Source organism: Larus michahellis, chromosome Z (genome assembly GCF_964199755.1).
Source record: "Larus michahellis chromosome Z, bLarMic1.1, whole genome shotgun sequence".
Taxonomy (NCBI): Eukaryota; Metazoa; Chordata; class Aves; order Charadriiformes; family Laridae; genus Larus; species Larus michahellis.
Window position 1 is genome coordinate 44,967,863 of NC_133930.1, and position 27,491 is coordinate 44,995,353.

General features: G+C 37.4%; 1 protein-coding gene across 1 annotated transcript in view; it reads right to left on the reverse strand.

The window, feature by feature from the left end:
• The window catches only part of FANCC (FA complementation group C), an 83,880-nt gene extending 59,595 nt beyond the window's left edge, over positions 1-24,285 (reverse strand). The window contains exons 1-4 of the mRNA XM_074569532.1: positions 24,221-24,285; positions 8,484-8,657; positions 6,784-6,868; positions 1,045-1,139 (exon numbers count right to left, since the gene is read on the reverse strand). Coding sequence (XP_074425633.1) covers positions 1,045-1,139; positions 6,784-6,868; positions 8,484-8,648 — 345 coding nt within the window. The 5' untranslated portion in view covers positions 8,649-8,657; positions 24,221-24,285. The remainder of the gene's footprint in view (positions 1-1,044; positions 1,140-6,783; positions 6,869-8,483; positions 8,658-24,220) is intronic.
• Positions 24,286-27,491: the final 3,206 nt, after the last annotated feature.

Consider the following 27,491-nt stretch of genomic DNA (forward strand, 5'->3'; position numbering starts at 1 on the left):
TACTGCATCTAAATCAACATACTACACAGTTAAATACACTTATTTACCAACATAAACATCTACCTATCACAACCTATTTTATAATACTTTGTACATCCCAGTATTACACACATACCTAGATAAACTGATATGTACAAAGTCAACGAATAAGTAAGAAATGACCTACTTAGAGAAGGCTAGAAGTATCTTCAGCTTTAGCAGACACATACGTAAATAACGATCAGGCTGCTACATTCTCATTACTTGTGAAAACTATAAGATATTTTAAAAAACACATGAACAATATGTTTAACCATATTTTGACATGGATCCATGGTGAATGCAAGGACATACAGTCAACAACACTGCACCCTCGAATTGCTACTCAGACACATAAAGCATTAAGCATCAATGTACTGCAAGTTATTTACATGCTGATGTGCTTTGCTAGTTCAGTGTGGAAACATATAAAATATGAACAGATGTGCCATGCAAAACCCTAAATTTGAGATTAAAGTTAAGGATTCATTATTCCTTAAGTCACTAAATATAAATCCACACACAAGCACTATCCCTCCCCTCTCTGACTGCCTTTGAAGAAAGTTTGGATACAATTAAATTCTTCACAGGCAGGAGATAAAACAAAAGCAAAAAAGAATAAAATTAAAGAGCAAATACAAGATGTTTTCAAAACAAACTATGGCATTTTTCCAGATTAATTAGTTTATCCTAATTGAAAGGTTCTTTTTTTGATATTTAATAACACTTGCTTCCCTTCTGATTTGTGGTCGTTGCTCACTATTCACAGTTACTAGACTTGGTGAATCTACTAGGTTAAAAGCCATCCAAACTATCCACTTTAAAATGGCACATCTTTTTAATATTTAAAATGACAGACTAGCACCAACTGTGTTATAATTGGAGCGATATATACTTCAACACAATACGTATGCAAGTTGTGTTTGGAACAGTTTCTTAAATGACAGTGTCTCTATGCTATAGATGTAGCACCTTTAAATAATCAATTTAATTCAAAGCAGTCCTGGGAAGGATTCATTCACTTACCCGTATCCAGCTGTTGGCCTTCAATTCCACAGGGTTCTGTGGTTCACTGCTGTATAGACAACATAAGCACCACATCAGAGTCTTCTGGCTTTCATCTGCAGGGAAAAAAAGCAAATAAGGATACATTTAGAGGGGGAAAAAAAAAAAAAAAGAAAAATCAAAACACAGACAGTATTACACACAACAATCCCTACCCATCCACAAAACTTCAGGGCTTTAGCCCTAAATATCAGTCTCAACTCATAATGTTTCTATTCTACCAGATTCACACCACACATTTAATATTATTCGTATGTAGTTCTTGTGTAATCATTTCCTTCAAAAGCGATTTAAAAGGTATCAAAAGAGTTCAAAATCTATACAATATTGAAATGGTCTTAAGAAACTTGCATGACCTAGTGCTTCATTCACATAATACTTGCAGCTGTCATCAATGAACTTTCATTTCAGTATCTAAATAACATCATTAATAATAAACAATAAGCAACAGTAGTAAAATAGTTATTACATTGTGTCCAAAGCTTGCACAACTAAAGAACGCTCACTTCTGAAAATTTTAAGTATGAAATAATTCATAACAAGAATGTAAAACATCGAGTTTTCTGTAAGAATATATTAAGATTCTCTATGCTTCAGGAAAATTAAATTTCTGTAGACAGCAGAATAGCTAAGTGCTGATTGAAAAAAAATTCTATTGCAATTTTCCTGTTCAGCATCAGATTGGGTTTTACTTAATTCTAACCCACTGTTGGAAATGAATTGCCTTCTCTGAAAACCTACTATACTGAGCAATACTGTCACTGCTCAGATGCACAGATACTATTATAGTGGAGCTGATTATTTGAAGTAAGCAGTTGAAGAGCCATTTAACTCATTATTATTTCGCACAACTTTGTTTTTCAAAGGCACCTTTTTTTTTTTAATATTCTTTGGCAGATACCAAGAGTTTCTACACCGAATTTCATCCCAGAATAAAACTGCATGATTGTAATAAAAATTATGAAAACTGGATGTAGCATTGTAGCTCTGATATCATAGCCACTTAGTAAATTATATTATTGTTAATAATAATACAAACGGGAATAGTTTTAGAAATTATATTAGGATACAATTTGATTATCAAGCCCAAAAAGTGATTTTTTTTGTTTGTTTTCTGTGTATTTGTTATCCAGGATGCAAGAAACAGTATTATTTAGAAGTGCTTTGCTGGCAAAGCCTGAAGAAAAAATAAAAGTTCCATTAAGTAATGCCTGTATTTTCACCAGGTGATCAGAGATGTTAATATTGATTTAAACCAGTATTCCTCAATAAATGTCCAAGAAGCCTGTAGGCCATTACTGGCCTCCCACTGACTAACATCTCTGCACAGAACTGGTTTCTCAAACATACACATTTAAAAGACTACAATTGGGGGTATTCTGCCATTGTGTGTTTGGGGATTATTTTTAATATGGATTTTTACAAGGCTAATAATTTCCTACTTGTTTAAGATTGGAGTTAAAGAAGATATCTTGCATACTCCTCTGCAGAAATTCAAAGTATCCTTATACTTTGACTGTAATTACATCCAACAAGCATTCAGACATCGTCACCAAGAGGCAACTCTATCTCCCTAAAAAAATCATTTGACCTAAACTTTAATATGAAATCATATGGGAGGAAAAAGCAAATAAATGCTGTTTTGTTTGTTTAAATGACAAAATGATAGCCATATGTTTCTTGGAAAACAAAGATTTTAAATATTATTCATTACTCGTACTAAAATATTGTCTGCTTATAAAGTCTGTTTTTTGAGATAATTTTAAATTATACGAATTATACTTTAAAAAAAAAAAAGTCAAACTCTATAGAAAGAGATGGGGAAAGAAAAATCAAGTCCAAATCTCCTATCCCAAACAAAGTATACATAGTTCAAATGTTCCTTCTTTTGACCCATTCTGTTTATCTGTGTATCTACAGTATGCCATTAGGTCATTTTATTTAAGTTATGGTTTTCTTTCTACCTAAAAAAAAAAAAAAAAAAAATAGAGGAAAGAAGTGAAAAAAATTATGTAACTGCTTAATTAGACTTCTGGATGAGAAGACTTTTTGCTACACATGATGATTTGCTGCATACTATAAAGTAAATTGCATATATTATTGCCTGTCAGAAATGTAGATCAGTATGATGAAAACTAAAATGATGAAAACAAGGCTTAGATAAATGACATACTAGCACACTTTGCCAGCACAATGAGTTTACACAGATAGATACAATCAAACCTCAACCTAAGTGAACCAACTTTTATTTGTGTCTTAGCTATGCCAACAAGTCCCAAAAAATAAGGGACTTTTAAAGCTTGGCAGTTTTCCCAGTTAAAATTACTTTTTGGCTACAACCAAAACCAAAGTAGCCTCCCATTGATTTGTGAAAAGTAGGAAAAGGGACTATACAGTCTTCTTGCTGAAGTACCTAATGACACTCTGAGGACCACTCTCAGGTTCACTGTTTTCTTTTCAGAACTGCTTTGCAACTGGGGATTAAATATGGAAGATTAAGAATAAGGGGGGACAGATTTTAAAATAATTATGGCAGCTGCGAAAGATAATCACATCAAAAGACCAAACACAAAAAGCTACAGAAAACTTACTGGTGGGTTTTTTCCTCCCATTTTTCTAGTAACCATGACCCCCATGGAAAACATACCACCATGGTATGCACTGAAAACCATTATCAGGACATGAATAAAGTCATTTGATCTTATTATGGCATGAAAGAATACTTGCTACACAAATAAATACACAATTAATATATCCAGAGGAATAAAATTGGTAACTCAAAGGTGGAAATTATATCCCCAAAAAGGTCAACAATTATCTACTGGACATATTAACTAGGTTAATATTGTAACTCCAACTAAAGGAATAAAACTTTCCTGTAGGAAATTTAAGACAACTTAGAAGCTGTTTTGTTACAACAAACAAACAAAAGCCCAAACCTTTATGATGAATCAGACTGCAGTTCTTCCCTGCCAATCTCACATCAAAAATTAAAAAAAAAAGAAAGAAAAAAAAAAAGAAAAAACAAAGGCAATGTTTTTCTCATAATACAGTGTGGTCTCAATCATCCTATGATACAGTTAGTTTATAAATACCCTGTCATGAACAGGGCCAGATGCAAGGAACTAATAAGAAAACCCTAATCTTACAGCCAGAAATATTCTTTTTAGAGCTTGTTGTAAAGTTTTATTGAAACATATCAGAAAATGTTGATTAGCTAAAATAGAACTTTCTGTGGAAAGGGATGCATACATAAGCATGCATGCTCACACACATATACTGACATACAGAGCCACCAAGAAATTCCCCAGCATTTATAGTATTAGTTTGGGATTCAAGACATTTGGGCTCAAAACTCAAACCAGGAGGGTCCTACTGAGAAGATAATCCCCCAGCCCACAGAAAAAACATTGGAATTCCTTACCAAGTCTGAATTCCTCATGTATCCCTTGTGGTTTAGGACCACAAGTACAACCACAAGATTTTCTTCAGTTGTGCTTCCTTCACATTAGCATTCTAAATAAGGCCAACTTGGTCACCTCCTGCTCAGGAGTGTTTATGAGGAGATTATTTTCCCTTGGAGACCACGCTTCCTGCACTGAGTGGTCAGCCACGTCAGCCTCCAGCACCAACAGACATTCATCTAGAGGCGATAGGTATTGTGGTTTGGACATGATGCAGAAGTATGTCTTTCCTCCTCTATTTATTAGTATGAAAGACTGAATTGAACAAAATTAGTTCCTTCTTCTGTGAGGGTGGCCTGGTCTCTGACACATGCATGAATGAGCTATTTATCCAAATGAGAAATTACATGAAACCCACTTGAGAGTCAGCATCTGCTATAGTCAGCAATATCTTAAACAATGTCATCAGAAGTAGCGCCAAACAAAATTAAAATCTGCTGAATCTAAAATGCCAGCAGTCCAAAGACTATACAGCCACTCAGGTGGCTCTAAAAAGAGGAAGTGGTGGGAATGTATAAGCTGACATCTTCAGGTCTATCGATGTCAGAAAATCTTGTTGACCCATCTCTAAGCATTAAAGTGAAGGATTCTATTTTGAGCAAGTGAAGTTCTCTGAATGGGCTTGCTTGCAACTTTGCGACACAAAAAACCCAATAGTGAAACTATTCTTTTGCAGCCTTCAGAGGTAATGATCAGCTTGCAGTAAAAGTGCTTCTCTTGGTTTAGAAAATGCTGAGAGATACCAAAGAAGAGGAAAGAAAAAGAGGAAACCAAGAACGTATTGCTGTGATTGTTGTGAAAAGGAGTCAAAAGCAGAAACAGATGGCTTTCAACTTTGATGAAAAATATAGAACCAGCTACTTTCTATACCACAGAATATTTTCAGCTCAGAAAAACTGATGGTCTAAAGACTTGTATATTCCAAACAAAAACTTAGAACAACATATGTGTAATTGTAAACATCAACAGTTATCAACATTCTCAAAAACCGAACTATGATTTAAAAGGGAAACATCATAAAAATAAGCTCTATAAAGTATGAAAAGGCTTTTTTCAAAAGGTGCCACAAAAGTACAGTATTTGCTGCTCGGCAAAAGTGATCTATGTTTAAATCTATGGATCCTTCCAAAATCTTCCTTTTAGAGAAGTGCTGACATAATATTCATCTACCATGTGTTTTGCAGACAAGTTCATTCTGCCTGTGCATGCAGCTGTCTAGAAGAAGAAAAAGCCAAACCAGACAACATATGATCACTTTAGTCCAATGCTGTGCTTGACTGAAAAGGTGAACTTCCAAGTGAACAGAAAAACTGCCCTTTCCTATATTTCCCCAAAAGGAAGCATAAAGCAGAAGAGAAAAAATGCAACCCTCTTTTTGTAGTGGTAGTAGCAGTAGGACACTGGCAAAAGATTATTTAAGGGGCTCACAGAGAAGCTTAGAATTAGTTTTCTGCTTAAGAGTAGATCCCGAGTCATTTATTAACATCTCAATTCCTGAAAAATGTACTGGAACTGCTGGTGAGGTAGCACAAGTACTGTCTCCTCCCTCCCAAGAGGAGGGAGGAGACACTCCTCTTTATTCTCACATACATGCATATACACTACCAGTAAGAGGCTTTTGGATTTTTGTACATTTTTTCCCTATGTCACCACTTCACTGTTTTGCTTTTGATTCCATGTGCTAGTTTGCAAGATGGGGAAGACACACATTAAGAATAAACTCAATAAAAACAAACACAGTCATAACTTAGTACAGTTTCATGCTAATAAAAAAAACCCAACTCAAATATCAGAAAAATTAATCCTTCTATATTACCATATATAATACAATATTCTGATGGATAACTGGAAGAAACTTCTGCTGAAAGTAATCTGAAACACTAGATTCTGTACATTCTAAGAACCTAACAAAAATGTAATGAATACAAGAAAATAAGAAAAATGGAAATCATGACACACATAAACACTCACTGGTTTTAAAACCCACTGCTCCCAAGTCAAGATTCTGTAACTAATCCATGAAATTAATTAGCTCCAAAAGTAATTTTAAGATTTCTCAATGCCACATATTTTAAATAACCTGGCTAACCTTTCCATCTCAAAATTTTACTTAAGTAAAAAAGAATGTTGTGCTTTTATGGAAAAAAAATCAAAGTATGTAACAAGTTGCCTTTTCCTAATTCATATAGAATAAAGTTTATGAAACTGCTGCAGAAATATCATTACACATTCTTACCATATCCTATAACAAAAGGGTTCCAACAAAGCCTTCCTAGAAGCTGGCCAATTAAAGGGAACTGCTGGATTGCTGCAATTGAATCCTGTTAAAACATAAAAACAAACAAAAAGATAATAAATATGCTGCACATCAAAAGTAGGTTAGCAGGACTGTTAATGACACAGATTGTTGTAAATTACAATCCAAATGGTTTTGCTGTGAAATGCTCTGGAAGCAAAACACCTGCAGGTATGTAATAAAAGCAGAACTTCCTGAAATTGGCTATAATGTCATAATTCAAAATAAGTTAAAGCTTAAGTAAGTAGTTTTCTCACCTACTACTTAATTATGGTAGAAAATTTGCTCATTTGACTCACTTCCAGTAATCAGAAAACAGTATTAATAACCAAGATTACATAATAATAAAAGTACAATCAAACTATATTTTTGTTGATCCTCATTGCTTTAATATACTGTCTCACAGAGTTTCTGAATAAATGAACATGTACTGTGGCATAAAACTGAGTATGTTTCTGTTACTTTCACTTGCTTTCTTTAAATTACCTTACATAATGACTAGTCCATAACAAACTGCAATTTAGCTTTTAAGAAAATAGAAAGCAGCTTCACTATAAAAAGTAGTAGACAATGTAGTTCATATACAACCCTGTGTAATCAGTCTTATTTTTCCATTTTTGTAGCTTTACTATCTCATAAATGAAGGCTTTTAAAAATGGTGGTGTGCTGAGATAGCATGCAAGTAGCGGGAATGATAACCATCTCCTGCTGCTGCAATAAATTCCTTACATTTGTCTCACATTTGGGGCTAGCCCTAGACTTTCTGGGGCCATATTCACAAGGTCCATTTCAGGCCAAGCCTCAGATTACTTGAAGTAGCAACATGAAAAATAGATATTTTTTGTTTCCCTCTTAAGAAAAAGACATATATAAATATGGGAAGAAACTTCACTCCCCAGAAATCTTTTATTTAAAAGTTAAATTCAGTTCAGAAAAAAATAACTCCGCAGTCTTTAGATAAGAAGAATATTTAATAAGAAGTACTTCCATAAGAAGTCAGCCTCATGCCATAACGCAATATTTCTAAAGCTAACTATACTGAATACACATACTGAAAAAGCCAAGCTCAGAAAAAACATATACACAACTAAACATATCAACAACCAAACTTAATTTTTAAAAAAAAGCACTCTACTGAGTGCAGGCAATAACTAAATTACTAAACAGAACAGCCAGCAGCATATGCCAAGGGTCTGACCATTCTGCTAGAATTCACTGCATGTGCCACAACACTGGGGTTAATGTGTCAACAGACTCTCTAAGATTTAAAGGATCAGTTACAGTTTTGCATGTTAAGGCCTTTAAATAATCCAATTTATGACCTGACAACCAGAGTCAAATTCTTGTTTATTTTAAAGAGTTTTTTAAAGAGGCTAGTGCATTGGCTGGGAAATCTCACGTGACAACAACCAATCAAGAAGAAAAAGCTCCTTTGGCAATAAATCAGGGAAACAGGAAGCACACTCCTGTTTGCATTACCTGTGACTGTTTCCCCAATTTGCCTCTCTGATCCAGCAATACATTAAGTCAATAACACAAACCTCTTTGTTACTGTTAGCTTCTGTTTTGTCAAAACATGGTGCAGATTGTTTCTGAGGACGTCTTCAAAACAGGTCACTCTTCCTTTTAAAGTTACTTACCATGTGTTTTAAAGTTTCGTAAACCTGACGCAGAAACTCCTGGAGCTGAGGCAAGTGAAGGCACACATCCTTCTGTAATTCCAGCGTGGTGGCTTGACCCCATTTAATAGCTTTATCCAGCCAATATTCAAAGTCTAGTTTGGGCACCGCAGTGTCCTGGGCCATTCCACAATCCTGAAAAAAAGATTATAACTCTCCGTCAGGCAGCACTAAACACTGGCTTCAAACCAAGAATGGGAATGGGAAGAAGGATATCTGCTAACTTTTTGTGTTTGCATGCAAAGAGGATGGGGGGTGTGTGTGTCTTTGCATTTACATCTCATAAGTGTGACAATTTTTTTTATAGTAGTAAAAGGGTAAAATAATAACACCATTGTAACAAAGTAGCAAAGGGCACACAGTAATCAGTAAATTACCTTAGAATGTACCGGCCAGCTGTGTCTCAGGCTTTTATTATTTGAATTTGTCGTCACGAATATTTCACTCAAAGAATATTAGAATAATATGTATACATTTATTTAGAATGCTTTGCATGATGAAAAACTGAAAATGTCCATTTCAAGATAAATGAAAGCATTAAAATAAGGCTCAATCAGAACAAAAGGGGTGAGGGGGCCTCTGCTTGTTTTATGTTCCATATTTGTAATTGATCATTAGTTTTAAGTGCAAAAGAGTATTCTCCTTAAGGGAAACTAATAAATTTAGTATTTCAGCTCTGTTTTTCTTATTATTATACAAAGGAGCGGGAAAAAAATATATCCACATGCAGCTTTACATACAAGTCAGTTCTGAATAAAAGCTGTTCCATATATAATCTATAACCAATGGCATACTTCGCTGTAAAAACTGTGTCTTTGAGAGATGAGCATTATTGCCAAACCAGAATGTTAAAATCTAACCAAACTGTCACAGTAAAAGACACCAAAAAAAACCCCCACATTTTTTCTGCTTTCCTATTACATTTTTCGTTGGCAGAAGGATAGAGAATAGCACAGCAGGCACTACACCAACCTTTAAATCTCTCTGAAAGAAACACCTCATAGGCTGAAAGAGCAAACGAGCTCTTGCAGCCATTCTTTGTTCTTTCTGTCAAGACAACTGTCAATTAACACACATGTGGTGGCAGTTTTCAGAAATTAACAGTTGCCCACTTGGAGACAAATTCAAACACCCCTAGAAGCAACAGAAATCAGTGGATATTTACCTTCATAAGCTACAGACCTGGAGCTACAGACCGAAAAAATAAACTTGAACCTGAGCAGCAGCCCTTCAAATCAAGCTTGCTTTATCCAGCTAACCCTTACAATCATGTCATTTATATGGTATGCTAAACTGAGCCAGATAAAAGTCTGAAGATCATTAATGAACCTGTTTGATTTCTACAAGTAATAAATTTAATAAATACCCCATAATGAATCTCAACTATTATTTGACTTTGGATCCAGTCCAGCAAAAAAAAAAAAAAAAAAAAAAAAAAAAAGGTAAAGCTGTTGTCTTGCCAGAGTTCAATGCACGTTTGTCCTAAACAAAAGTAATGTAAGTAAAGCAAATGCTTTTGTGTCCTTTATCATGGTCCCATTTCTACCTGCAACTGGTGCTATCAGCAGAACCCATAACAGACCTGTGCAGTGCCAAGATCTTACTGATATTCTACAAGCATCAAAAACAGGCTGAGAGACTTCACCATAGCTCTCTGAAGTGACATAGGTCAAACACCCAGCAGCAATTAGCCATCAAACACTCTTATCATCACAGGGACATAATAAAGCCTTTAAGAACAAATCAAAGCCAGGAACTGAATTTACACATTTGAGTAAATTAATGAGCCTGTCTGATGTTGCCAGGTAAGATTAATCCTCCTGCATAACTGAAAAATAAATCCCCTAGCACAATGGCTCCTAAACCTTTAAGAAAAAGGGAAAAAACATGAAGGAAAAAAAAACCAACAACCCAAACCAAAACAAACAAACAAACCAACCCAAAAAACAAAGCACAGACACTCCAGCATTTTGAGGCTAGTCACATGAGTTAACTACATATTAACAGAGGATCCCAGGTAAGCAAATCAAGCAGTCTCATCTCCTATACCAAGCACCTGTAATTACTATTCCAGTATAAAAAAAGGCACAGCCATCACAGGCTGAGGATGGTCTTCCCAGAGAAGCTGTGGATGCCCCATCCCTGGAAGTGTTCGAGGCCAGGCTGGATGGGGCTTTGAGCAGCCTGGTCTAGTGGGAGGTGTCCCTGCCCAAGGCAGGGGAGTTAGAACTAGATGATCTTTAAGGTCCCTTCTAACTCGTACCATTCTATGGTTCTATGATTCTTCCAGAAGTCTGACATCCCAGCTCCACAGTAAGAAAGGTGTTTTACCCCCCTTCTTAATTACAGCTAAATAAACTGGATTGCTGGTCCAGAGAGACTCCTTAGCAACACCTTAGCTGATCCAGAGCCATTGCCTTATAGAAAAAATTGTCAAAGACTGTACATTCTTTTTTAACTACAACCAAAAAAACCACAAAAAAACCCAAAACCAAAAAGGAGAACATCAGCACAAATCATAAAAGAAATCTTAAAAGTATATCTGTTCTGTATGCTGCAAACTGCAAGTGTGCATTTTTAACAGTTTCTGATCGTTAATTCCCTTAAGATATCTGTCCTGAGTATCTTGGATATGAGTAAAGTACTGTCCCATCAACATTGCACTAATCACAAAAAAACCTGTCGTTCATTCACTAAGAAAAGAAAGTTGTTCTGTGTTCAGTGCTATTCAAAATTGTCACCTGACATGCAGTATGTTTTTCACAGTTGTCTTGCTCTATGAAAGCATAAGCAAAGGACTTGCACCAAAAAAAACCCAACTCCACTTTCTAGAGTTCAGACCTTATCTTCAGAAGGATCAATCCTGAACTCGCACCTTTCACATCATTTTCTGATGAAACAGAAAGAGTGCTGTTTCTAAAACTGAGTTCCGAAATTTTAGATGCAGTCTAATGCTTATTCACGGATGAGTTTATGGGCAAAAACAGAGGAGTCAGTTTTCCATCCTGTTTCTAAAGTGGATTAAAGGACAAATAAATGTATTTTTGTGTGCAATTAATTTTCTGAAACTGCTCAAGATACCATCAGAAATAAGGAGCAAGTGATCTATATGACTAATAGAACAGCTAACCCACTGTGCATATCTGTAATAAACTGTGGTATATATACTGAAAAAAAAGGGGAAATAAACCATTAAGGGTGACGTGAACAATCTTTGTTTGCACTCTTTTTGGGGGCTGGAGGCAAGGTTGAGCACTTATGTAAAGCTTTATAAAAGAACCACTCCTGCCTATTCAAGGGTAGCAGAAGCAGAATCCCTTACAGCAACTACTAGAAACTGAACATAGATTTTCAAAAATTATCATCACAAATTCTGCAAGTGCAAAAAATATTGCTATCATCTGATCTGGGATACAATCAATTCACATTTTATAAAACTTAATCCTGAGGTCTACACAAAGGTATATTAAAGTGACATTTCCAAGAATTGCTGCGTTGTTCATGTAGGCCATTGGCCTTTGTTCAGCATTTTGTATGTGCTTCAGCACATCATTGATCAAGACCATGTTTAACTTAATAGGCACTAATATTTGGCTGCATAGCTGCATTGCTACCTTGCTTATGCCAGATTAAAGGAAAACCAGAAAAAAAAAGAATTACTCCAAGGACCTGTTCTATTTGCAATAGCATGATTTTTTAAGCTGTACTTATGCATTTGCTTTCTTTACAAGCCTCCAATGAAATAGTTCTTTTATTGATTGTTTATTTTAACTATAGCATTTAGTCCTGAAAAGAGCAATTTTATTCATATAGCTTACTCTTGTCTTCACCTCAACATTACTGGAAAGCATACAGCAAAATTACTGAATGTATAAATAACACAACTAAAAGGAAAACATTACATACCAAACCTGACACACAGATTTCATCTCAAAAAACTGTCACAGGGTATATAGTTTATTAACAAGAGAAATATAAAACTATTAGCTAATTAAGTGTAATTTAAACATTCAGATCCCAGTCAGATACAGAACATATAAATAGACTTACAGAAACTAGAGATAATAAAGACTTGATTAAAACTTTTTCTTGTCATACTGTCAAGTATATTCCTAAAGTCTCTTCCAGGGTGACTTCCACTCTCTTCAGTTAGTTGGGAGTCCTTTTACTTCATCTGCCAAAAAATTAAATACTGCTTCTTGTTTATGACTATTTATTCCACAATATTAGAAATTCAGAAGCTGGATTTACTGTGAATCACCTTAAAATATCCTTTACTTCTGGAAAGAAAGGGAAGAAATAGTCTTTAGCCCTCCTCTCTCAGAACCCCCAGTCAAACCCTCCTGGTCTTGTACTTTAAAGCACGGGGAACCCTGTGGAGCTCAGGCTTGAGGGTACTTGTTATATCTTTCAGAAGCTAAAGGCAGCATTTCCAACAAGGAATGGATTAGCTTTATTCTGTCAAGTGAGCTATCTGGATTAGTGTCTGAAATGTAACACTTTAGTCAGTAACTTTTGTTACCAGATCTTGAGGCAAAAGTCCTACAGTATACCAAGGCACTCCATGTAAAAAGTTCCTGCTACATCCTCCAGAACACACACATACAAACTCCACGCTGTCACCGCGCTCCATGTGAAGACATACCGGAATACTATTCATCTGTGATAGACTGTAACTATTTGCAAGGGTAGGAGAGATACCAACAAAGTTTTCAGAAAACTTCTGACAACTATCTCCTTACCTATAGTCTGAAAATGAAATACTTGTGCATTCAGCACTTAAGGTAGTAAAAGAATGAAGATTTTAATTTTTTCCTCTAGAATGGTAGAAATAAAGTATTTTTAAGTAAAGCATAAAAAGAGAAAAATCAAGTGTAAGCAAAGTAACTTCTTTACTATTAAAAATTCTGAAACTCAGGACTCAGATGTAGTGAAAAGGGAATATGTGGTTGCTAAAACATTACAGCCCCTCAGGAAGCATTTCTGTCAATCACAGGAACTTCAGTAACAAACTTTCATAGCTTTCAGTGTCCCCAAATCTGGCTTTAATAGATTGCCAAAAATTGCTACTAAACTTCTATTACTTAGTTTGTCTTTAATCTTGTAAATTCAGTTGTTAAATAAATAAAAGCGTGTTAAGTAGAAGGATCTTTGAGATACCAATAAGGTACAATATTGCCTTATGTCTAGGCATTCCAAATAAATGTGACAGAAACTTGCATTCAAGGTAAAAAGCTCTCATTGCATACTTTTACTTGAACCAGTGATAAGTAGCTCCACAGTCCAAATGAACACTTCACTTTTCCATTACTCCACCTCCTCTCTCAAATCTTGCCCATCAGCAACCTCAGCTTGTGAGGAAAAACAAAACAAGAAAACAGTTAAAATACTTATATGACACCAGGGTTCAAAGGCCCAAACAGAACAGGTCACCATTGAGCTAACAGAACTCATAAGCATACATTCCAAATTGTATGGAAATTCCAAACCCCCAAAATTATTTTTAGGGTTGTTAACACTTAGAGAAGCAGTACAACAGTCTCTTTGTGCATGTGTATTACCCTAGTAGGTATTAGGAGACTAACACTAGGAATTCACAGACTAGGTATTAGGTTAAGCACTTCAGCATATTATATAACAAAAAGATGACATGATTTTGACTCCTTAGTTAATCACCCTTCACTTAGTTATGATACAGCATGGTTGATACGCTAATAGAGCAGAAGACTAATAACTTACTGTTTCCATTATTATAATCATGTCACAAATGTAATATCTAATGGATGATAATTTGAGGTTATGCCCCCCAAAAAAAAAGTAGCAGTTACCCAGAACACAGGTAAGATTTTCTCTTTTATTATTTCTCTACATAAAACGTCTAATTAGGTTCTTTAACCTTGTTCCCACAAGTACATTTTTCATTTTCACCTTGACAACTCTCCTTTTACTTGCCAAGAACAGAAAGAAAACATAATACATACTTAGTTAGGCAGTAAGATCAATCATGATTTATTTCCCACTTTAAAGAAAATCTATTACTAGCCTCCCCAAAATTAATTAAGAAGAAATTTATTAGGAAAAAAGTGAATATTTTTTTAAAAAACTTCAGGAAGGCCCAACAGTAGGAAAGACTATGTGAAAATTAAAAACACAAATTATTTATTCCTGTCATCTTATTTTTCACAGTGTCCCTTGTTGAGAAATTAGTTTCATGGGCTGATTTATAGGTCGCTATTAAACCTAATCCACACGCACTGGTAGTCCAGCAGTCAAGAATAATCTAGAGAAAAATTTGCATCTTGATTCTGGACTGTGTGTTTACATCCAGTGTTGATTTTTTATTTAATAACTTTTCAGATAAGAGTAAGTTTGCCAATTCCTCTTTGTGCCTATATCCACAGGTACTTTACAGGAAGAACAAACCACTATTATAGAAAACTGCCTGTCTATATGCAGACTTTTCAAATTAAAACAAATTGCATGCAAATATATCTTCCTCTGGAATTAAAACCAAAGAACTCAGTTTTAGCAAAAGAACAGAACCAACACGGGCTAAGCAGCATGCAAAATCTGGTAAACCAAATAGCTGTCAAGCAGATGGGTGGTATTATTGTTCAGCATTTAGACTTACAATTGTCCTAGAGAAAGTAATTAAGTCCTCTATTCTGCTCCTCTGCTTTTCTTTCCTCTGTTTACTCTGATAATTAGGATTTTAACAGTTGTCAGATCTGCTTTCTGAATTATATCATCAGGTCTCCCAGAAAAAAGAGACCAATTTTCATCTTTAAGGGATGGTGGCCACTAACAGGGCTACTTCATGGACAGCATATGTTTCAAACCTCTTGCACAGGTTTAATCTGAGTAACATTGCAAACAGCAAAATGATGTTTCCAGTTGCATTCTGCTGTCCTGCAGGACTGGAGAAGACTTGATGCCCTGATGAAGCATGCACTGCTGGGATTCAGACAAGATCTCCCTTTCCTGAATGGTCTGAAAACATTACATCTCCCTCTCCCCTCAAAAGGACTATATGATCATAATTAAGCCTTCACCTCCTCATTCCTCAGGCTGTAAGTTTCATGACCAAAAAATATTCTTTATTAGCCTTTCCTGATAACAGTAACCACTTCTCACAAAAATTAATTTTAAAACTTTCTGGTTCTAATGGCAGGCTGGTCTTGCAGCAGCAGATCTTCCTTCTGACCTACCCCATTTCAAAAGGCTAAGAATAAAACCTTCTTTAATGGGAAAGGTAGAAATAATATCTCAGCACATCCATCTAACTCTTTTGCCCAATGGAACAGTGAAAGATGTGAAAGACATTTAGAAGTGATATCGCTGAATTTTATAGAGCTTATTTGTTACCTTTCCATAACGAATCTTAAGAGGACAACAAGGCAGTTAGTTATAATTTCCATACACAAAATTCCATATACAATGACCAGCCCACATAATGGATTACTATGTTTTCAGGCACAAATTGAATACAAAGTTTGATCACAAGCCACTGGAAGTCACTCCCGCAAGAAATGCACCAACTAAGTTATTAAGACTCCAACATCACAAGTATTTTGTTTTTAAAAAAGTTAAATTTAAGAGAAGAAAACAGACAATGAGGTAAAGTACCTTTATATCTCTGGCAGAAGGCTGTACACAATTCAGCAAAGTATCAAACCATACGATGTCCTAATTTAAAAGGATTTCAATGTCAGGCCTAGCCAGATCGAAAACCAGCAAGGCCCACATAAAGCTACCCATATCACTAGGCAAGGAATCAGATGCATGTACAAAATGGAAATTTGCTTCAAGGCAATAAAGCAAAACCCAAGTTTGACCAGTGCACACTGATGTTAAACAGATCAGCTTGGCCTTCCAAAACAAAAACGAGACTTCAAAGAAACAGGGGGCTTCTAGCTCACCCTTTAACTCTGTGCTTGTTCTTGTCTATCTGAATTGCTTACCTCTCATCACTACACAGTGATCTAACACAGAAAGGTAAAAACAATATATGACAAAGTGCAGCAGAACCTAGAAATTACATACTGGGCATGGTGAACAGAAGCAGAAACAAGTACATGCCTTCACAATCTTCTAGAAATGGTGGGGGTGTGGGTGGGTGTGGGGATGTGTGAGGCACACCTTTCAACATATTTCCTCAGTAAGGCAAAAAATTAACCTGTTTTGTCTTGCACAATCTAAATAGCAAACCTTCCAAGATTATTGTGGTAATGCTCAGGTCACTGTAATGTGGCAATCTCTCCTAGTGCTTCATAAAGATTTTTTGGGATAGCTCTAATGAATATGAATGTCATAATATTCTTGTATTTATTTCGCTGGACAGAGCCTTTTGACTCAGCCCAGATTATTTTCAGCTGACTTCTGCGACAACAGCTGCAATAAAGGCCACACAAAGGAAAATACAGATAAGAAGGCAATGCAAACGAAGAATAAATGCAACTCAGGAAAGAGGCATTAGGTCTGATTCAGCCTCTGAACTACAGGAGACGGAACTGCTTCTATAGAGTATCTGGTAACATAAAGATAGAAGTAACATAATTTTTATACCATTTCACAAAAAGTCCGATCATTGCTAACATCAGTTTATCTTCACTATGGCTAGTAACATCACACACCAATTATGCATAGGCCTCCAATATCAGTAGTCTAAACACTACATAAATTAGACCTTCTTTTGCAGGTTACAGGACAAGGAACAAAATTCTTATTCTATTTACATCAGCAGCAAAATTTTTGTTAGTCATGGTGCATTCAAGACACTGAGCAGCTTATCCACATAAGAGCTCATCGAGTCACTACACCAGAAAAAATAGTCCTATTCACAATAATGGCAAATTCGTGTTAGATGTAATTTATTTTTTGTACCCCTTCTTCTACACCCAATCTGCCAGACAATGCATCACTCAGTATCTCGTGAGCTATCTGACATGAATTTAAGACTACGAAGCTTTCATTACCCTCTTCTTGAAAGTATTATGCTCTCATTTAGTTTCTTGTAAGCCAAAGCGAAGATGTGAATGATTATAATTACCTACACACAGAGTAAAACTGTACTTCCTCAATTAAACCTTTACATCTGGTTACCACTGTCTCCTTCAGCTTAAAACCACTACTAGACATTTTTGCTGTAACATCACATGCCTAAAAGGCTTTCTTTAACCTCTTCTCTACAGAGCAACACTTCAGAAAAAAAACTAATCCAGGACTGCTGGTGGACATCAGGCTCAACGTGAGTCAGCAGGGTGCCCTGACAGCCAAGAGGCCAAACCACTCCCTGGGATGCATCAAACACAGCACATCCAGCCGGTCAAAAGAGGGGATTATCTCACTGTATTCAGCCTTGGTGCAGCCTCACCTTGAGCACCATGTGCAGTTCTGGGACCCACAATTTTAGAAGGATGTGAAGGTACTTGAATGTGTCCAGAGGATGGCAACAAAGCTGGTGGAAGGGCTGGAAGGCATGTCCTGTGAGGAGCAGCTGAGGACTCTGGGTTTGTCTAGTTTGGGGAGAAGGAGACTGAGGGGCGACCTCCTTGCTCTTTACAGCTTCCTTAAGGGGGGACGTGGAGAGGGAGGTGCTGAGCTCTTCTCCCCAGTATCCAGTGATAGAACACACGGTAACGGTTCAAAGCTGTGCCAGGGGAAGTTTAGACTGGACATTTCTTTACTGAGAGGGTGGTCACACACAGGAACAGGCTCCTTAGAGGCGTGGTCGATGCCCCAAGCCTGCCAGCCTGCCAATGCCCTTAATAACAAGCTTTAATTTTTGGTCAGCCCTGAAGTGGTCAGGCAGTTGGACTAGATGACTGTTGTAGGTCCCATCCAACTGAGCCATTCTACTCTATTCTGTTCTGATCTGAACACAAACAAAACCAATCATCCAAGCTACCCTCATCATTGACCTTTCTCTCCAATTAACCTCTATTTGGATACCACTTGATTGGAATACAGTGAAATTTATTTCCTTAAGATTCAGTTCCTCTGAAAAAAAAAAAAAAACCAAACAATTGTAACTAGAGATTAAGTCATCATGAAATAAACAGCATCCTTCTTTCCAGAGTTGTGATTCTTTGTGCTACCAGTGAGGGGGAGTTGCATATACACCCATCCTTAGCACTTTTCTTTCCTTTTAGACACTGCACTTTAAGTTCTGCAATTAATAAATAAGCAATGATTCCCTAATTTCCAAGCATAAGTGGAAGAACATACATTAAACTGTACACAGCAAGTTAGAGTATCAGTCCTCTCTTGGGAGGGGTCATATACAACCTGTAATGTAAAAGAAAAGAGTATATTCCTTTGTATTAGTATTTCAAGGAACAGCATTCGCTTCTACTCGTACATACCAAAATTACAAGGAGACGGGGGGGAAAGCCTAAAAAAGTTCCTACCAACTAAGCTGTGGAGAAGATTCTGCAAATTGGTAGCACGATACAGAAATACTCTCTTTTGTTTCACCATTTAAAAAATAAAACAGGTTGGATGAACACACAACACAACACAGGTACACAATCCTTTTAGACACAGAGAAGAATGACTAGCATTTCTTTCTTCAATTAAATTGTAAGTTAACAGTATAGGGCTTCATATTTCCAACAATTATGCTTCTTTAATAGCCATGCAACTTTGCTAAATTCAAGCTTTACCCCTGACTTATTCAGATTTAAGAAAAGAAAACACATGGTCCAAATCTTTATTACAAGTATTTGAACATCAGCTAAAATACTGCCTATGGTATTGACATCCAAAGCTATTCATACAGTGTATAGAGTTGTCTTGCTCATAGTAAGTAAATTCCTCTCTCTGAAAATCTCTAGAACATTTTTTTTTTAAGACTGTCTAACATTTACTATACTAATGAAGGACTTAACCTTTTGTGGAAATTCTTCGGCTCTACAGAGTTAAAGAATTTCTACATAAGCGTAAGGAAACAGAGGCACAAACAGAAAATGACTTGTCCAAAGTCACTGAGAAACATATGACAGAGAGATAAAAGACACAAATCTCATACATTCTAGCCCATTAGACAACACTGATTCTCAAGGATTTCCTCAAAGACAATCTCTTATTCAAGCTAAACTCCCTAAGCATGACACAGTGGTTTATGCAATAGTGAAGGGCAATATTCCACCAAAAAGAAAACGACCACACAACAATCACGGCACAGTATTTTCTTTCCAGTTATTATACACACTTTTGTATGAACTCTATCTAATGACAGCATAGTAAGTTTAAGAAAAAATGATACAGATTTATTCTATCATCAGTTGAGGCTGCTGAAATTCTGTGAAAAAAAAGCGTTCACATAGTCACATCCAATGAAAGCAAGTTTGCAAATGAAAGAATGCATTTCTCTTTGGCATAAAAAACCACAAACTCATACTTTTCTCCTCTCTGTCCCTTCACTACTCTCACCCAGAAATAACCACAGATAAAATCTTCTGAATAAAGATGTATTTATGGCACTAAGTACACCTGACAGAAAACAAAAAATGTATTCTTCAGAAGAATAAAAATAACTTCATGACATCCACATCAACATTTACACCTTTTTGTTGTACATTATTTTAACACACTCCCACAGACACTTGTCCCTGGAGTCCATTGACAAGGTTTCATGCTATTCACAGGCATTAAATCAGGCTATTCATTCTTTGCAAACAAGAAGAGATAAGTTTCCTCAGAAACATCTAGAGCAAAGACTTCCAGTGATTCACTCAGTCAAACTTATAATGCAGCAACAATTAGCTATGTGGGCATTTACATTGGAGACAGGGCACTGACATTCAAAGCAACGAGCCATTGATTTGGGGAATTCTCAGTCAATTACTCCTGCATATTCTATGCATATGACCTTTTTAATGTGCTAATAGTGGCTTGCCACTAAGATTTTTGTCGCATCTGTTCATGAAAAACCTCAAAACTTAGGAATGCCACCCTTGGCATGAAATTAAAGCTATATAGTTCTGGTATACCATGAGGAGGGAATTCCTTATGAATTTGGGTCAGTTGATGAGAGATGAGCCCTTTTAATGTACAAAATAGGAACACAGTGGTAGGTCTCCTGGCCTCTTCTCCTTGGATGCTCATATATGTCAATTTAGTTGTGTATTATGATACTTTATTACAGTCACTGTTTGAAATATTTCAATACTGTCACATAGTTAATCAAGATTTATAAAACAAACACGTCTAGTGAACGTACTAGTAGGGAGGAAGGACAGCCTTACAGTTTGGCTCCACGACTCAGAAGCCCAAGAGTCTGATTCTCAGTTCTGACATATCTCACACATGACACTCAGGAAGTCATTTAAGTTTCCAAGGCCTGTTCTACTTCACCCCTACAGGAGCCTGATTAGTATTGCTCTAATTTTAAAGTTTAATAGTACAGTGTACTTAAAAACAAACAAACAAACAAAAAAAACCAACCAAAAACTAAAAATACTTGTTTGATAACATCAGATTTTCTCCCATTTTCAAGCAAAAAGTATTAGTTCTTCCCAACAATTTACAAAGTTCCTTTTGCTGCAGTAGCCTCATGGACTTTATTCCGCCAGATTACTATAACTGATGCTGTGCAAATTATATTTGAGCAAGTCATCTGTCTTTAAATTATGTACAATAATATCTGTATAATTCATGACTAGTAACTTCATGAAAATATAATTCATGGTATTGCTTACCTATAGAATTTCTATTAAAAGTTGAATCATCACACACCGTTTGTCATAGCCATCTAAAATAAGTATTATTTCTATAGTAAAATGCGTAACTAAGTCTTACTAATTTTTAAATACTTTTGAAATACCCACAAAGTTACCAGCCCTCACCAAGGAGAAAATACTTAACATATTCTACGTTCCTATAACTTACAAAGTAAAGTAACTATGAGGTCCTAAATTGGTCTCAGAAGTTGGTGGGATGTGCCATCAAGTTTCAAGACACAAAAGATTTTTTAATTCCAAAGCTACATGACAGAAAATACAGATAATGAGCATTTCCATGATCTTCATTTTAGCAACATTAATAATAATGACAGCCATTTATGATAAAACTAACTGGAAAGTTCAGCCTGTGAATACCCTTCTTGGTGAAAGTTAAATTCTTTAATTCAATATTTGACTTTATTTTTGAGAGCTGTACTACTGTTTACACACATAATAAGATTTTTACAACTGGCATACTTTCATGCATTTTTTAGATCCGGTTGGCACAAAATATGTTGTCTTCAAAAAAAAAAAGAATCTGGTGAGTCGAAGATTGAAGATTTTTGTTTGGGATTAATCTCATGTAATATATGCATCTTGCTGTAAATGTAAAAAACAATTCCATGTATATCAAAGGACTCTAACGTTTCTCAAATATTGTTTCAGGAAAGAATTGTTTCACCCATCCCTCAGTCTTCACAAGATTCTTCACCCATCTTTTGAAAGACCCATCTTTTTGTCAAAAAAAGCACCTTCATGAAAAAAGTAAGTATAGTGAAACATATGGCTTAGGGAAAAGGAAAGAAATTATGGTTTAAAAGTATACCAAGTGCACAAGGCTGCTCCATTAACAGAAAAATCGTGTCTAGTACCTTCAAATGGGTTCTTCTTGTTGCTCTAACTCTCCATAACATCTCCCTTAAAACCCAGCTGTGACTGGCATCCCTTATGACGCATTCATCCATGGTATCCTATGGTTAATTTCATGTGGTGACCATCCAGCTGGCCCATGTGCATGTGCCAACTAGATGGAGGTCTGCTGCCAAACAAAATGTGGAACAACAATCTCTCTCTTTGACCCTGCCCTCATTTTTAGAAAACATATAGGAATAGAATTGTTTTCAAACCTTTATCCTGCTTTCAAGCTTTGTTAAAATTGACTAATGTGTTCGATTCTTAGCAGCCAGAGACATGAAGATGTGGAATCACACAGCTCTCATTTCCCAAGGAAACTAAGATAAAAAAGCACTTATTATCAAACTTGATCCGTACCTACAAGTGAAAATATAACCTTCAGGATCTGTTTCCGACTCATACTTTGCCACTGCCACGTTCTCTAAAGGCATGTTTCCAGTGAGAGGCAAGTATAGCAGCATTTATGTTCTTTTTACAAACCAACCATTACAGGAAAACCACAAACGCTCAGCAGGCCTGTTTCTATCCAAGAGATGGCAGTAGTGAACAAACATCCACGTGGAGAGGAAGAGAGATTGCAACAGGGAGGAAAAAAGGATAAACAAGTAAAAGGGCTTTCTGGCAATGCCAAAATTCAACAGACAGAAGATTTTCATAGACCTGTCAGTAGCTCACTATATACTTTGATAAATATCTCAATTTCTGCTTCCAATATCAGAAGATGATGAATTCTTATGACACAATTTTTGAACCTTGAAAAAAGAAGGGAAAATGAACATAAAAACAAGTAAGAGCAAATAATCCATCTCATTCAAACTAAAGTGAATGTTACTTCATTTGATGTCTGCAGAGAAGAAAGCTTTCCTTTTACAAAAAGTATTCAGAGAGTTTGCACTGGCAGGGGCGGGTGGTGGTGGTGGCGGGAAGGAGCTTCAGATCCTTAAAATTACATATTGGAAAAAAATACCAAATTCTTAAGATTCTCCTGGTTTTCAAAAGCCTGTCACTAGAATGTCATGCCCCACAAATTTTACCTAAATCATTCTTCATTGTGATATAGAGCAGTAACCATTACCCCATTTTAGTTATTCTTCCACATCAAAATGGCAATTTGGAAATTTTTTTGAGAGGAGTCGAAGGTAGTGGTTTAATTACCTGTATTTGTGAAACAAACCCAAAAATAAAAGTGGCGATTTCTGCCAACACTTGTGAGGCATTGGTCTTCCTTAATCTTTAGTTTAAATGAAAGGCCAGCTACACTATCTGACAGTGTACTGTAAAAGCATGCTGTACTGGAGTTTCGCCACTAGGGTAGATGCCTGTGAGTGTCAAGACTCACGATACAAAAGTTGGTACCGCTGCTAAATCACAAACAAAGCTGGGAACTTTTTACTGCCCCTCTCTGTAAACCGTTTAGGAAGGTGTCTGTGTTGCACTGATCTCGTAGACGTATCACAAATGGACATTTTATCGCTTGGTTTCCGAAGTTCCTAGAACGAAGGGGAACAGCAAGATGCAGGCAGACGCAGACGGGAAGTCTCTCTTTTCAAATGCTTTCACTACCGGACGACATGGACCAAGTCCCAGCTGTTAGCTGGGACGTGCATGCGGTGTTTCTTTTATCACAGCCATTCCCACCTTCCGCAGCCCGCAGCCGAACCGGCATTCCCGCGAGAAGCCTCAACCCTTGTTTGTGGGAGTCCAACACAACTGCTTCCCCCGCGGCGAGAGGCACGCCGGCAGCAAGGCACGAAATACCGAAGGTTACCTCACGAGTGAGGTAGCGGCAGCTAGTGAAGCCGCTGAGGCAAGGCCCGGGGCGGGACGCGGCGCACAGGACGCACAACAGAGGGCAACACCAGCCTCAACGCCGCAGCCACCCGCCCCTGGCAGCGTAGAAACCTCGGAGGAGAGCCGGGCCCGCTCGCCACCCCCGACCCGGCCCGGTTCCCCGCCGCCAGCTCCCTCACTGCTGCCCCCGCGCCCGCCCCTCACTGCTGCCCCCGCGCCCGCCGCCCCGCCCCCGCCCCCTCCCCCTCCCCCTCCCCAGCGACTTACCGCGCGGCCAGGCTCGCGCCGATGGTTTGAAATGTTCGCGCGCTGTGCTCCCGCGCGCCTGCGCGGGACCGGGTGGGCGGGGGAGAGTAAGTCGAGGCGGGGTGGAGCTGCCGGTTGGCGGCGGCGTGTGGGGCGGCTGGGGCGGCCTCGGCTGCCGAGGCGGTCGGCCGGAGAGCGCGGGCTCCTCGGCTGTTGGGTCGCTACCTCACCGCCTGGCTCCGCAGCTCCTCCCTGGCCACAGGCTTTTATCCTGCCGTCTCAAACGCGGGACCCCAGTGTGACCTGGAGCAAAAAGCCTCATCGGTCTTCACAGATGATAGGGTCGGGGGGCTCCTCGTGACTGGAAGCCACATGCGGGTGTTACCTGAACATCCAAAGCTTTGGTAGGTGGAACACAGCGAGATGGGTCAAGCCAGCTTTGATGCTGTGCGTGCAGCTAAGGTAGTAACTCCACAGGGAAATCAAAATGACGGGGACTTTATGCTCTGTGGCAAGCCTGCCAGGGCGCGTTTGTTGGTGGTGGACCTGTGATGGCCCTGTGGTGCCCAGCTGGTCCTGATCTCTTGACTGACTGTGAATGAAAGAAATCTTTCATTTCTTCTGGTAAGACTAAACACAAAACCTGACAAACTTTGTTGCCAGTTTTGTTGACATCAACAGGTCTTTTCACCACCATGTGAAAAAAATGCAAACTGTGTGAGTACAGACGTACAGTAGATAACAAACTTTGCTTTGAGTAAACTTGGGGTTTGAAAAAATACCTGATTTTTCCAACTGAAATTTGTGCTGGTGCTAAAATCAGGAATATACACATGGTGTGCCTTACTATCCCTCAATTTGTTAAAAAACATCAGTAGTAAAGCTACCAAGACCCATATTATGTGACTTAACCACTATTGAGTTATGCTGGTCCTCAAGGTGCAACGCTACACAATCTTGACTTCTTAGTGCAGTTTTTGCTCATTGTCATGGGCCCACCTACATGATCATACTTTATTCACCTTCTTGTCGTTCTTCCTTTTTCACTCATCTACTTGACTCCTTTTCCTGTTCACCCTGTTAGTTTTTCCACTACAGACTGGTTTTACCTCCATATCCGCTACTAGCAATGAAGAGCTGATGGGAAATTACTACAATATTTCCACCTGTTTTTTTTGAGAAGCCATCCCCACTTAAAATTCTTTTCTAGCATCTTCCTCTTCCCAAATACATACACTTACACCACTCTGTCCTTATTTCCACCTTGAAGAAACTGTGGATAGTGAGGCACTCGTTGCGATCCTACCTAAAGAAAACCAAAACAAATTATTTGAAAGAACAATGTCACTAAGGGAAATGCTCTCTATCTTGAACCTAGGTCAGAGAATGAGTCTTTTCAGATGGATTTTAGATTAAATCCCGCTGACATCATTAGTCCAAATTGACAGGCTAGTTTGTATTAGATTTGTGTTCAAGATTTTTGCTCTGCATGAACATAGGACTACCACTGCTGCGGAAGTTGCTGTTTTTACGTTTTACCCAGTCCATCTGATGTCCAAACTCATTACTCTCATTCAGCTTTCATATTCTTCCTTTTAGATTTTGTGCAGTATGTCATCTTTTCTGATCACCACTGATTTCAATTTTCTGTAAAATGAGGCAAATCCCCTTCAGTACGGAGGCAAATTCAACCTACCTGTGTAGTGAAATCCCCATGCATGAATAGTTATGTTACTTTTTTTCATTTCATCCTAACGAATCAGCAACACCTGATGAATTAAAGGCTTGTCTGTGGAAGTTTCAAAGTACTTTCTTGAGAAACAGCAATTGCTTATCAGGCAACCCACCAAGACAAACTGGCAAGGATGTTTCCCACACATCCAGCACATCTGCAGAGCACAACTCGGAGGTTTGGGTGTAATGCCCGTATTCGCACTGTGAGTCCAGTTCATAACTCATGCAAGTCTTTAATCATTCTACTCCTTCTCTTTCTTGTCAAATGAAAACACAGGAGAATATTTGTTGTCTGCCATCAGTTGTGTTAACACTTCCTTATATGTCAGCATTATTAATTATTTCATTGCTGAAACGTGTAACTATTCTGCTACAGTGGAAGAAGCTTGAGTGGAAGAAGCTTGATAACATAATTTTTCACGTTTCTGACTGAACATATTCCATTGTTGTCCAATGCCAGTTTCTGTCTCATATTCACAGAGTAGCAAAAAGCTGCTTTTGTTAATCGCCTGATGTTTATACCATTAGCAGAGCCAATTTTCTTCTTGCTATGCAAGAAGCCGTATCCCAGTTCTCATGCACACCCAAACATATGCCCAAAGATCACTGTAGTGTACCAGAAGCTGTGAAAAATAAACCCAGGAATTAAAAAATGGAAAAAAAGACATTTAAGAAAGTCCTGGGAAAGGGTATAGCAGATAGATGTATAAAAAAAGGAATAAATATAATAGCAAAGATGAAAGCAAATGGCTAATACGCATAAACTCCAGTGGGTGGAAAGAACATTTGGTAGTATTACCTTCCAATGACCCTCATTTTAAATAGTCACAAAATAAGTGGCACTGATATGAATAATTAATTAGGTAGTACAAATCAGAGGAATGCCAATACAAATGTTATGTTACTTCAGACATGCTGTATGCAGTTTGCCACTCTCCTACTTTTAATAAATGCAAAACATTTGAGTGTTAAAATAATGTGACTATGTTTTGTAGCCTTGATCTTTAATAGCAGGTACTACTTACACATAGAGCTAATCCAGCTGCCTAGTCTCAAACAGAGAATTACTAATAGAATATCTTTCTAACTTAAAAAAAAAATTTGAAACTGTTAAAAGTCCCCAATAATAGTACTGATGTAGATAAGAATGCCATGACTTCCAAACTTGAATATTTAGAAAAGGATCTTCCAAATACTGCTGAATTGCTGGCTGCTCCCTGAGAACCCTAGCAATCTCTTCTTCCCTGAAGTATGTTGCAAAAGCCCGTTGTTATGCTTTGCACTTTGATGAGATACAGCAGATATTACCTTTTGGTTCAGGGCAAAATATCACCATTTTGTCTTTTGGCCAGTACTAATTTGGTAGGAAAAAGTCGCGTGGTGGGGCAAAAGAAGGAAGTATATCTTTGACAGGTTTTCGGAAAAAAAAAAAAAGAAGAAATGGAAAAAAAAGTCCCAGCTGCTTGAAGCTGCTCAGAGGTTTGGAATGTTAGAATAAATACTGGGGGAGATAGATTGATGGGACAAACTGCAGGTGAGGCACACAAAGGTGCATGGT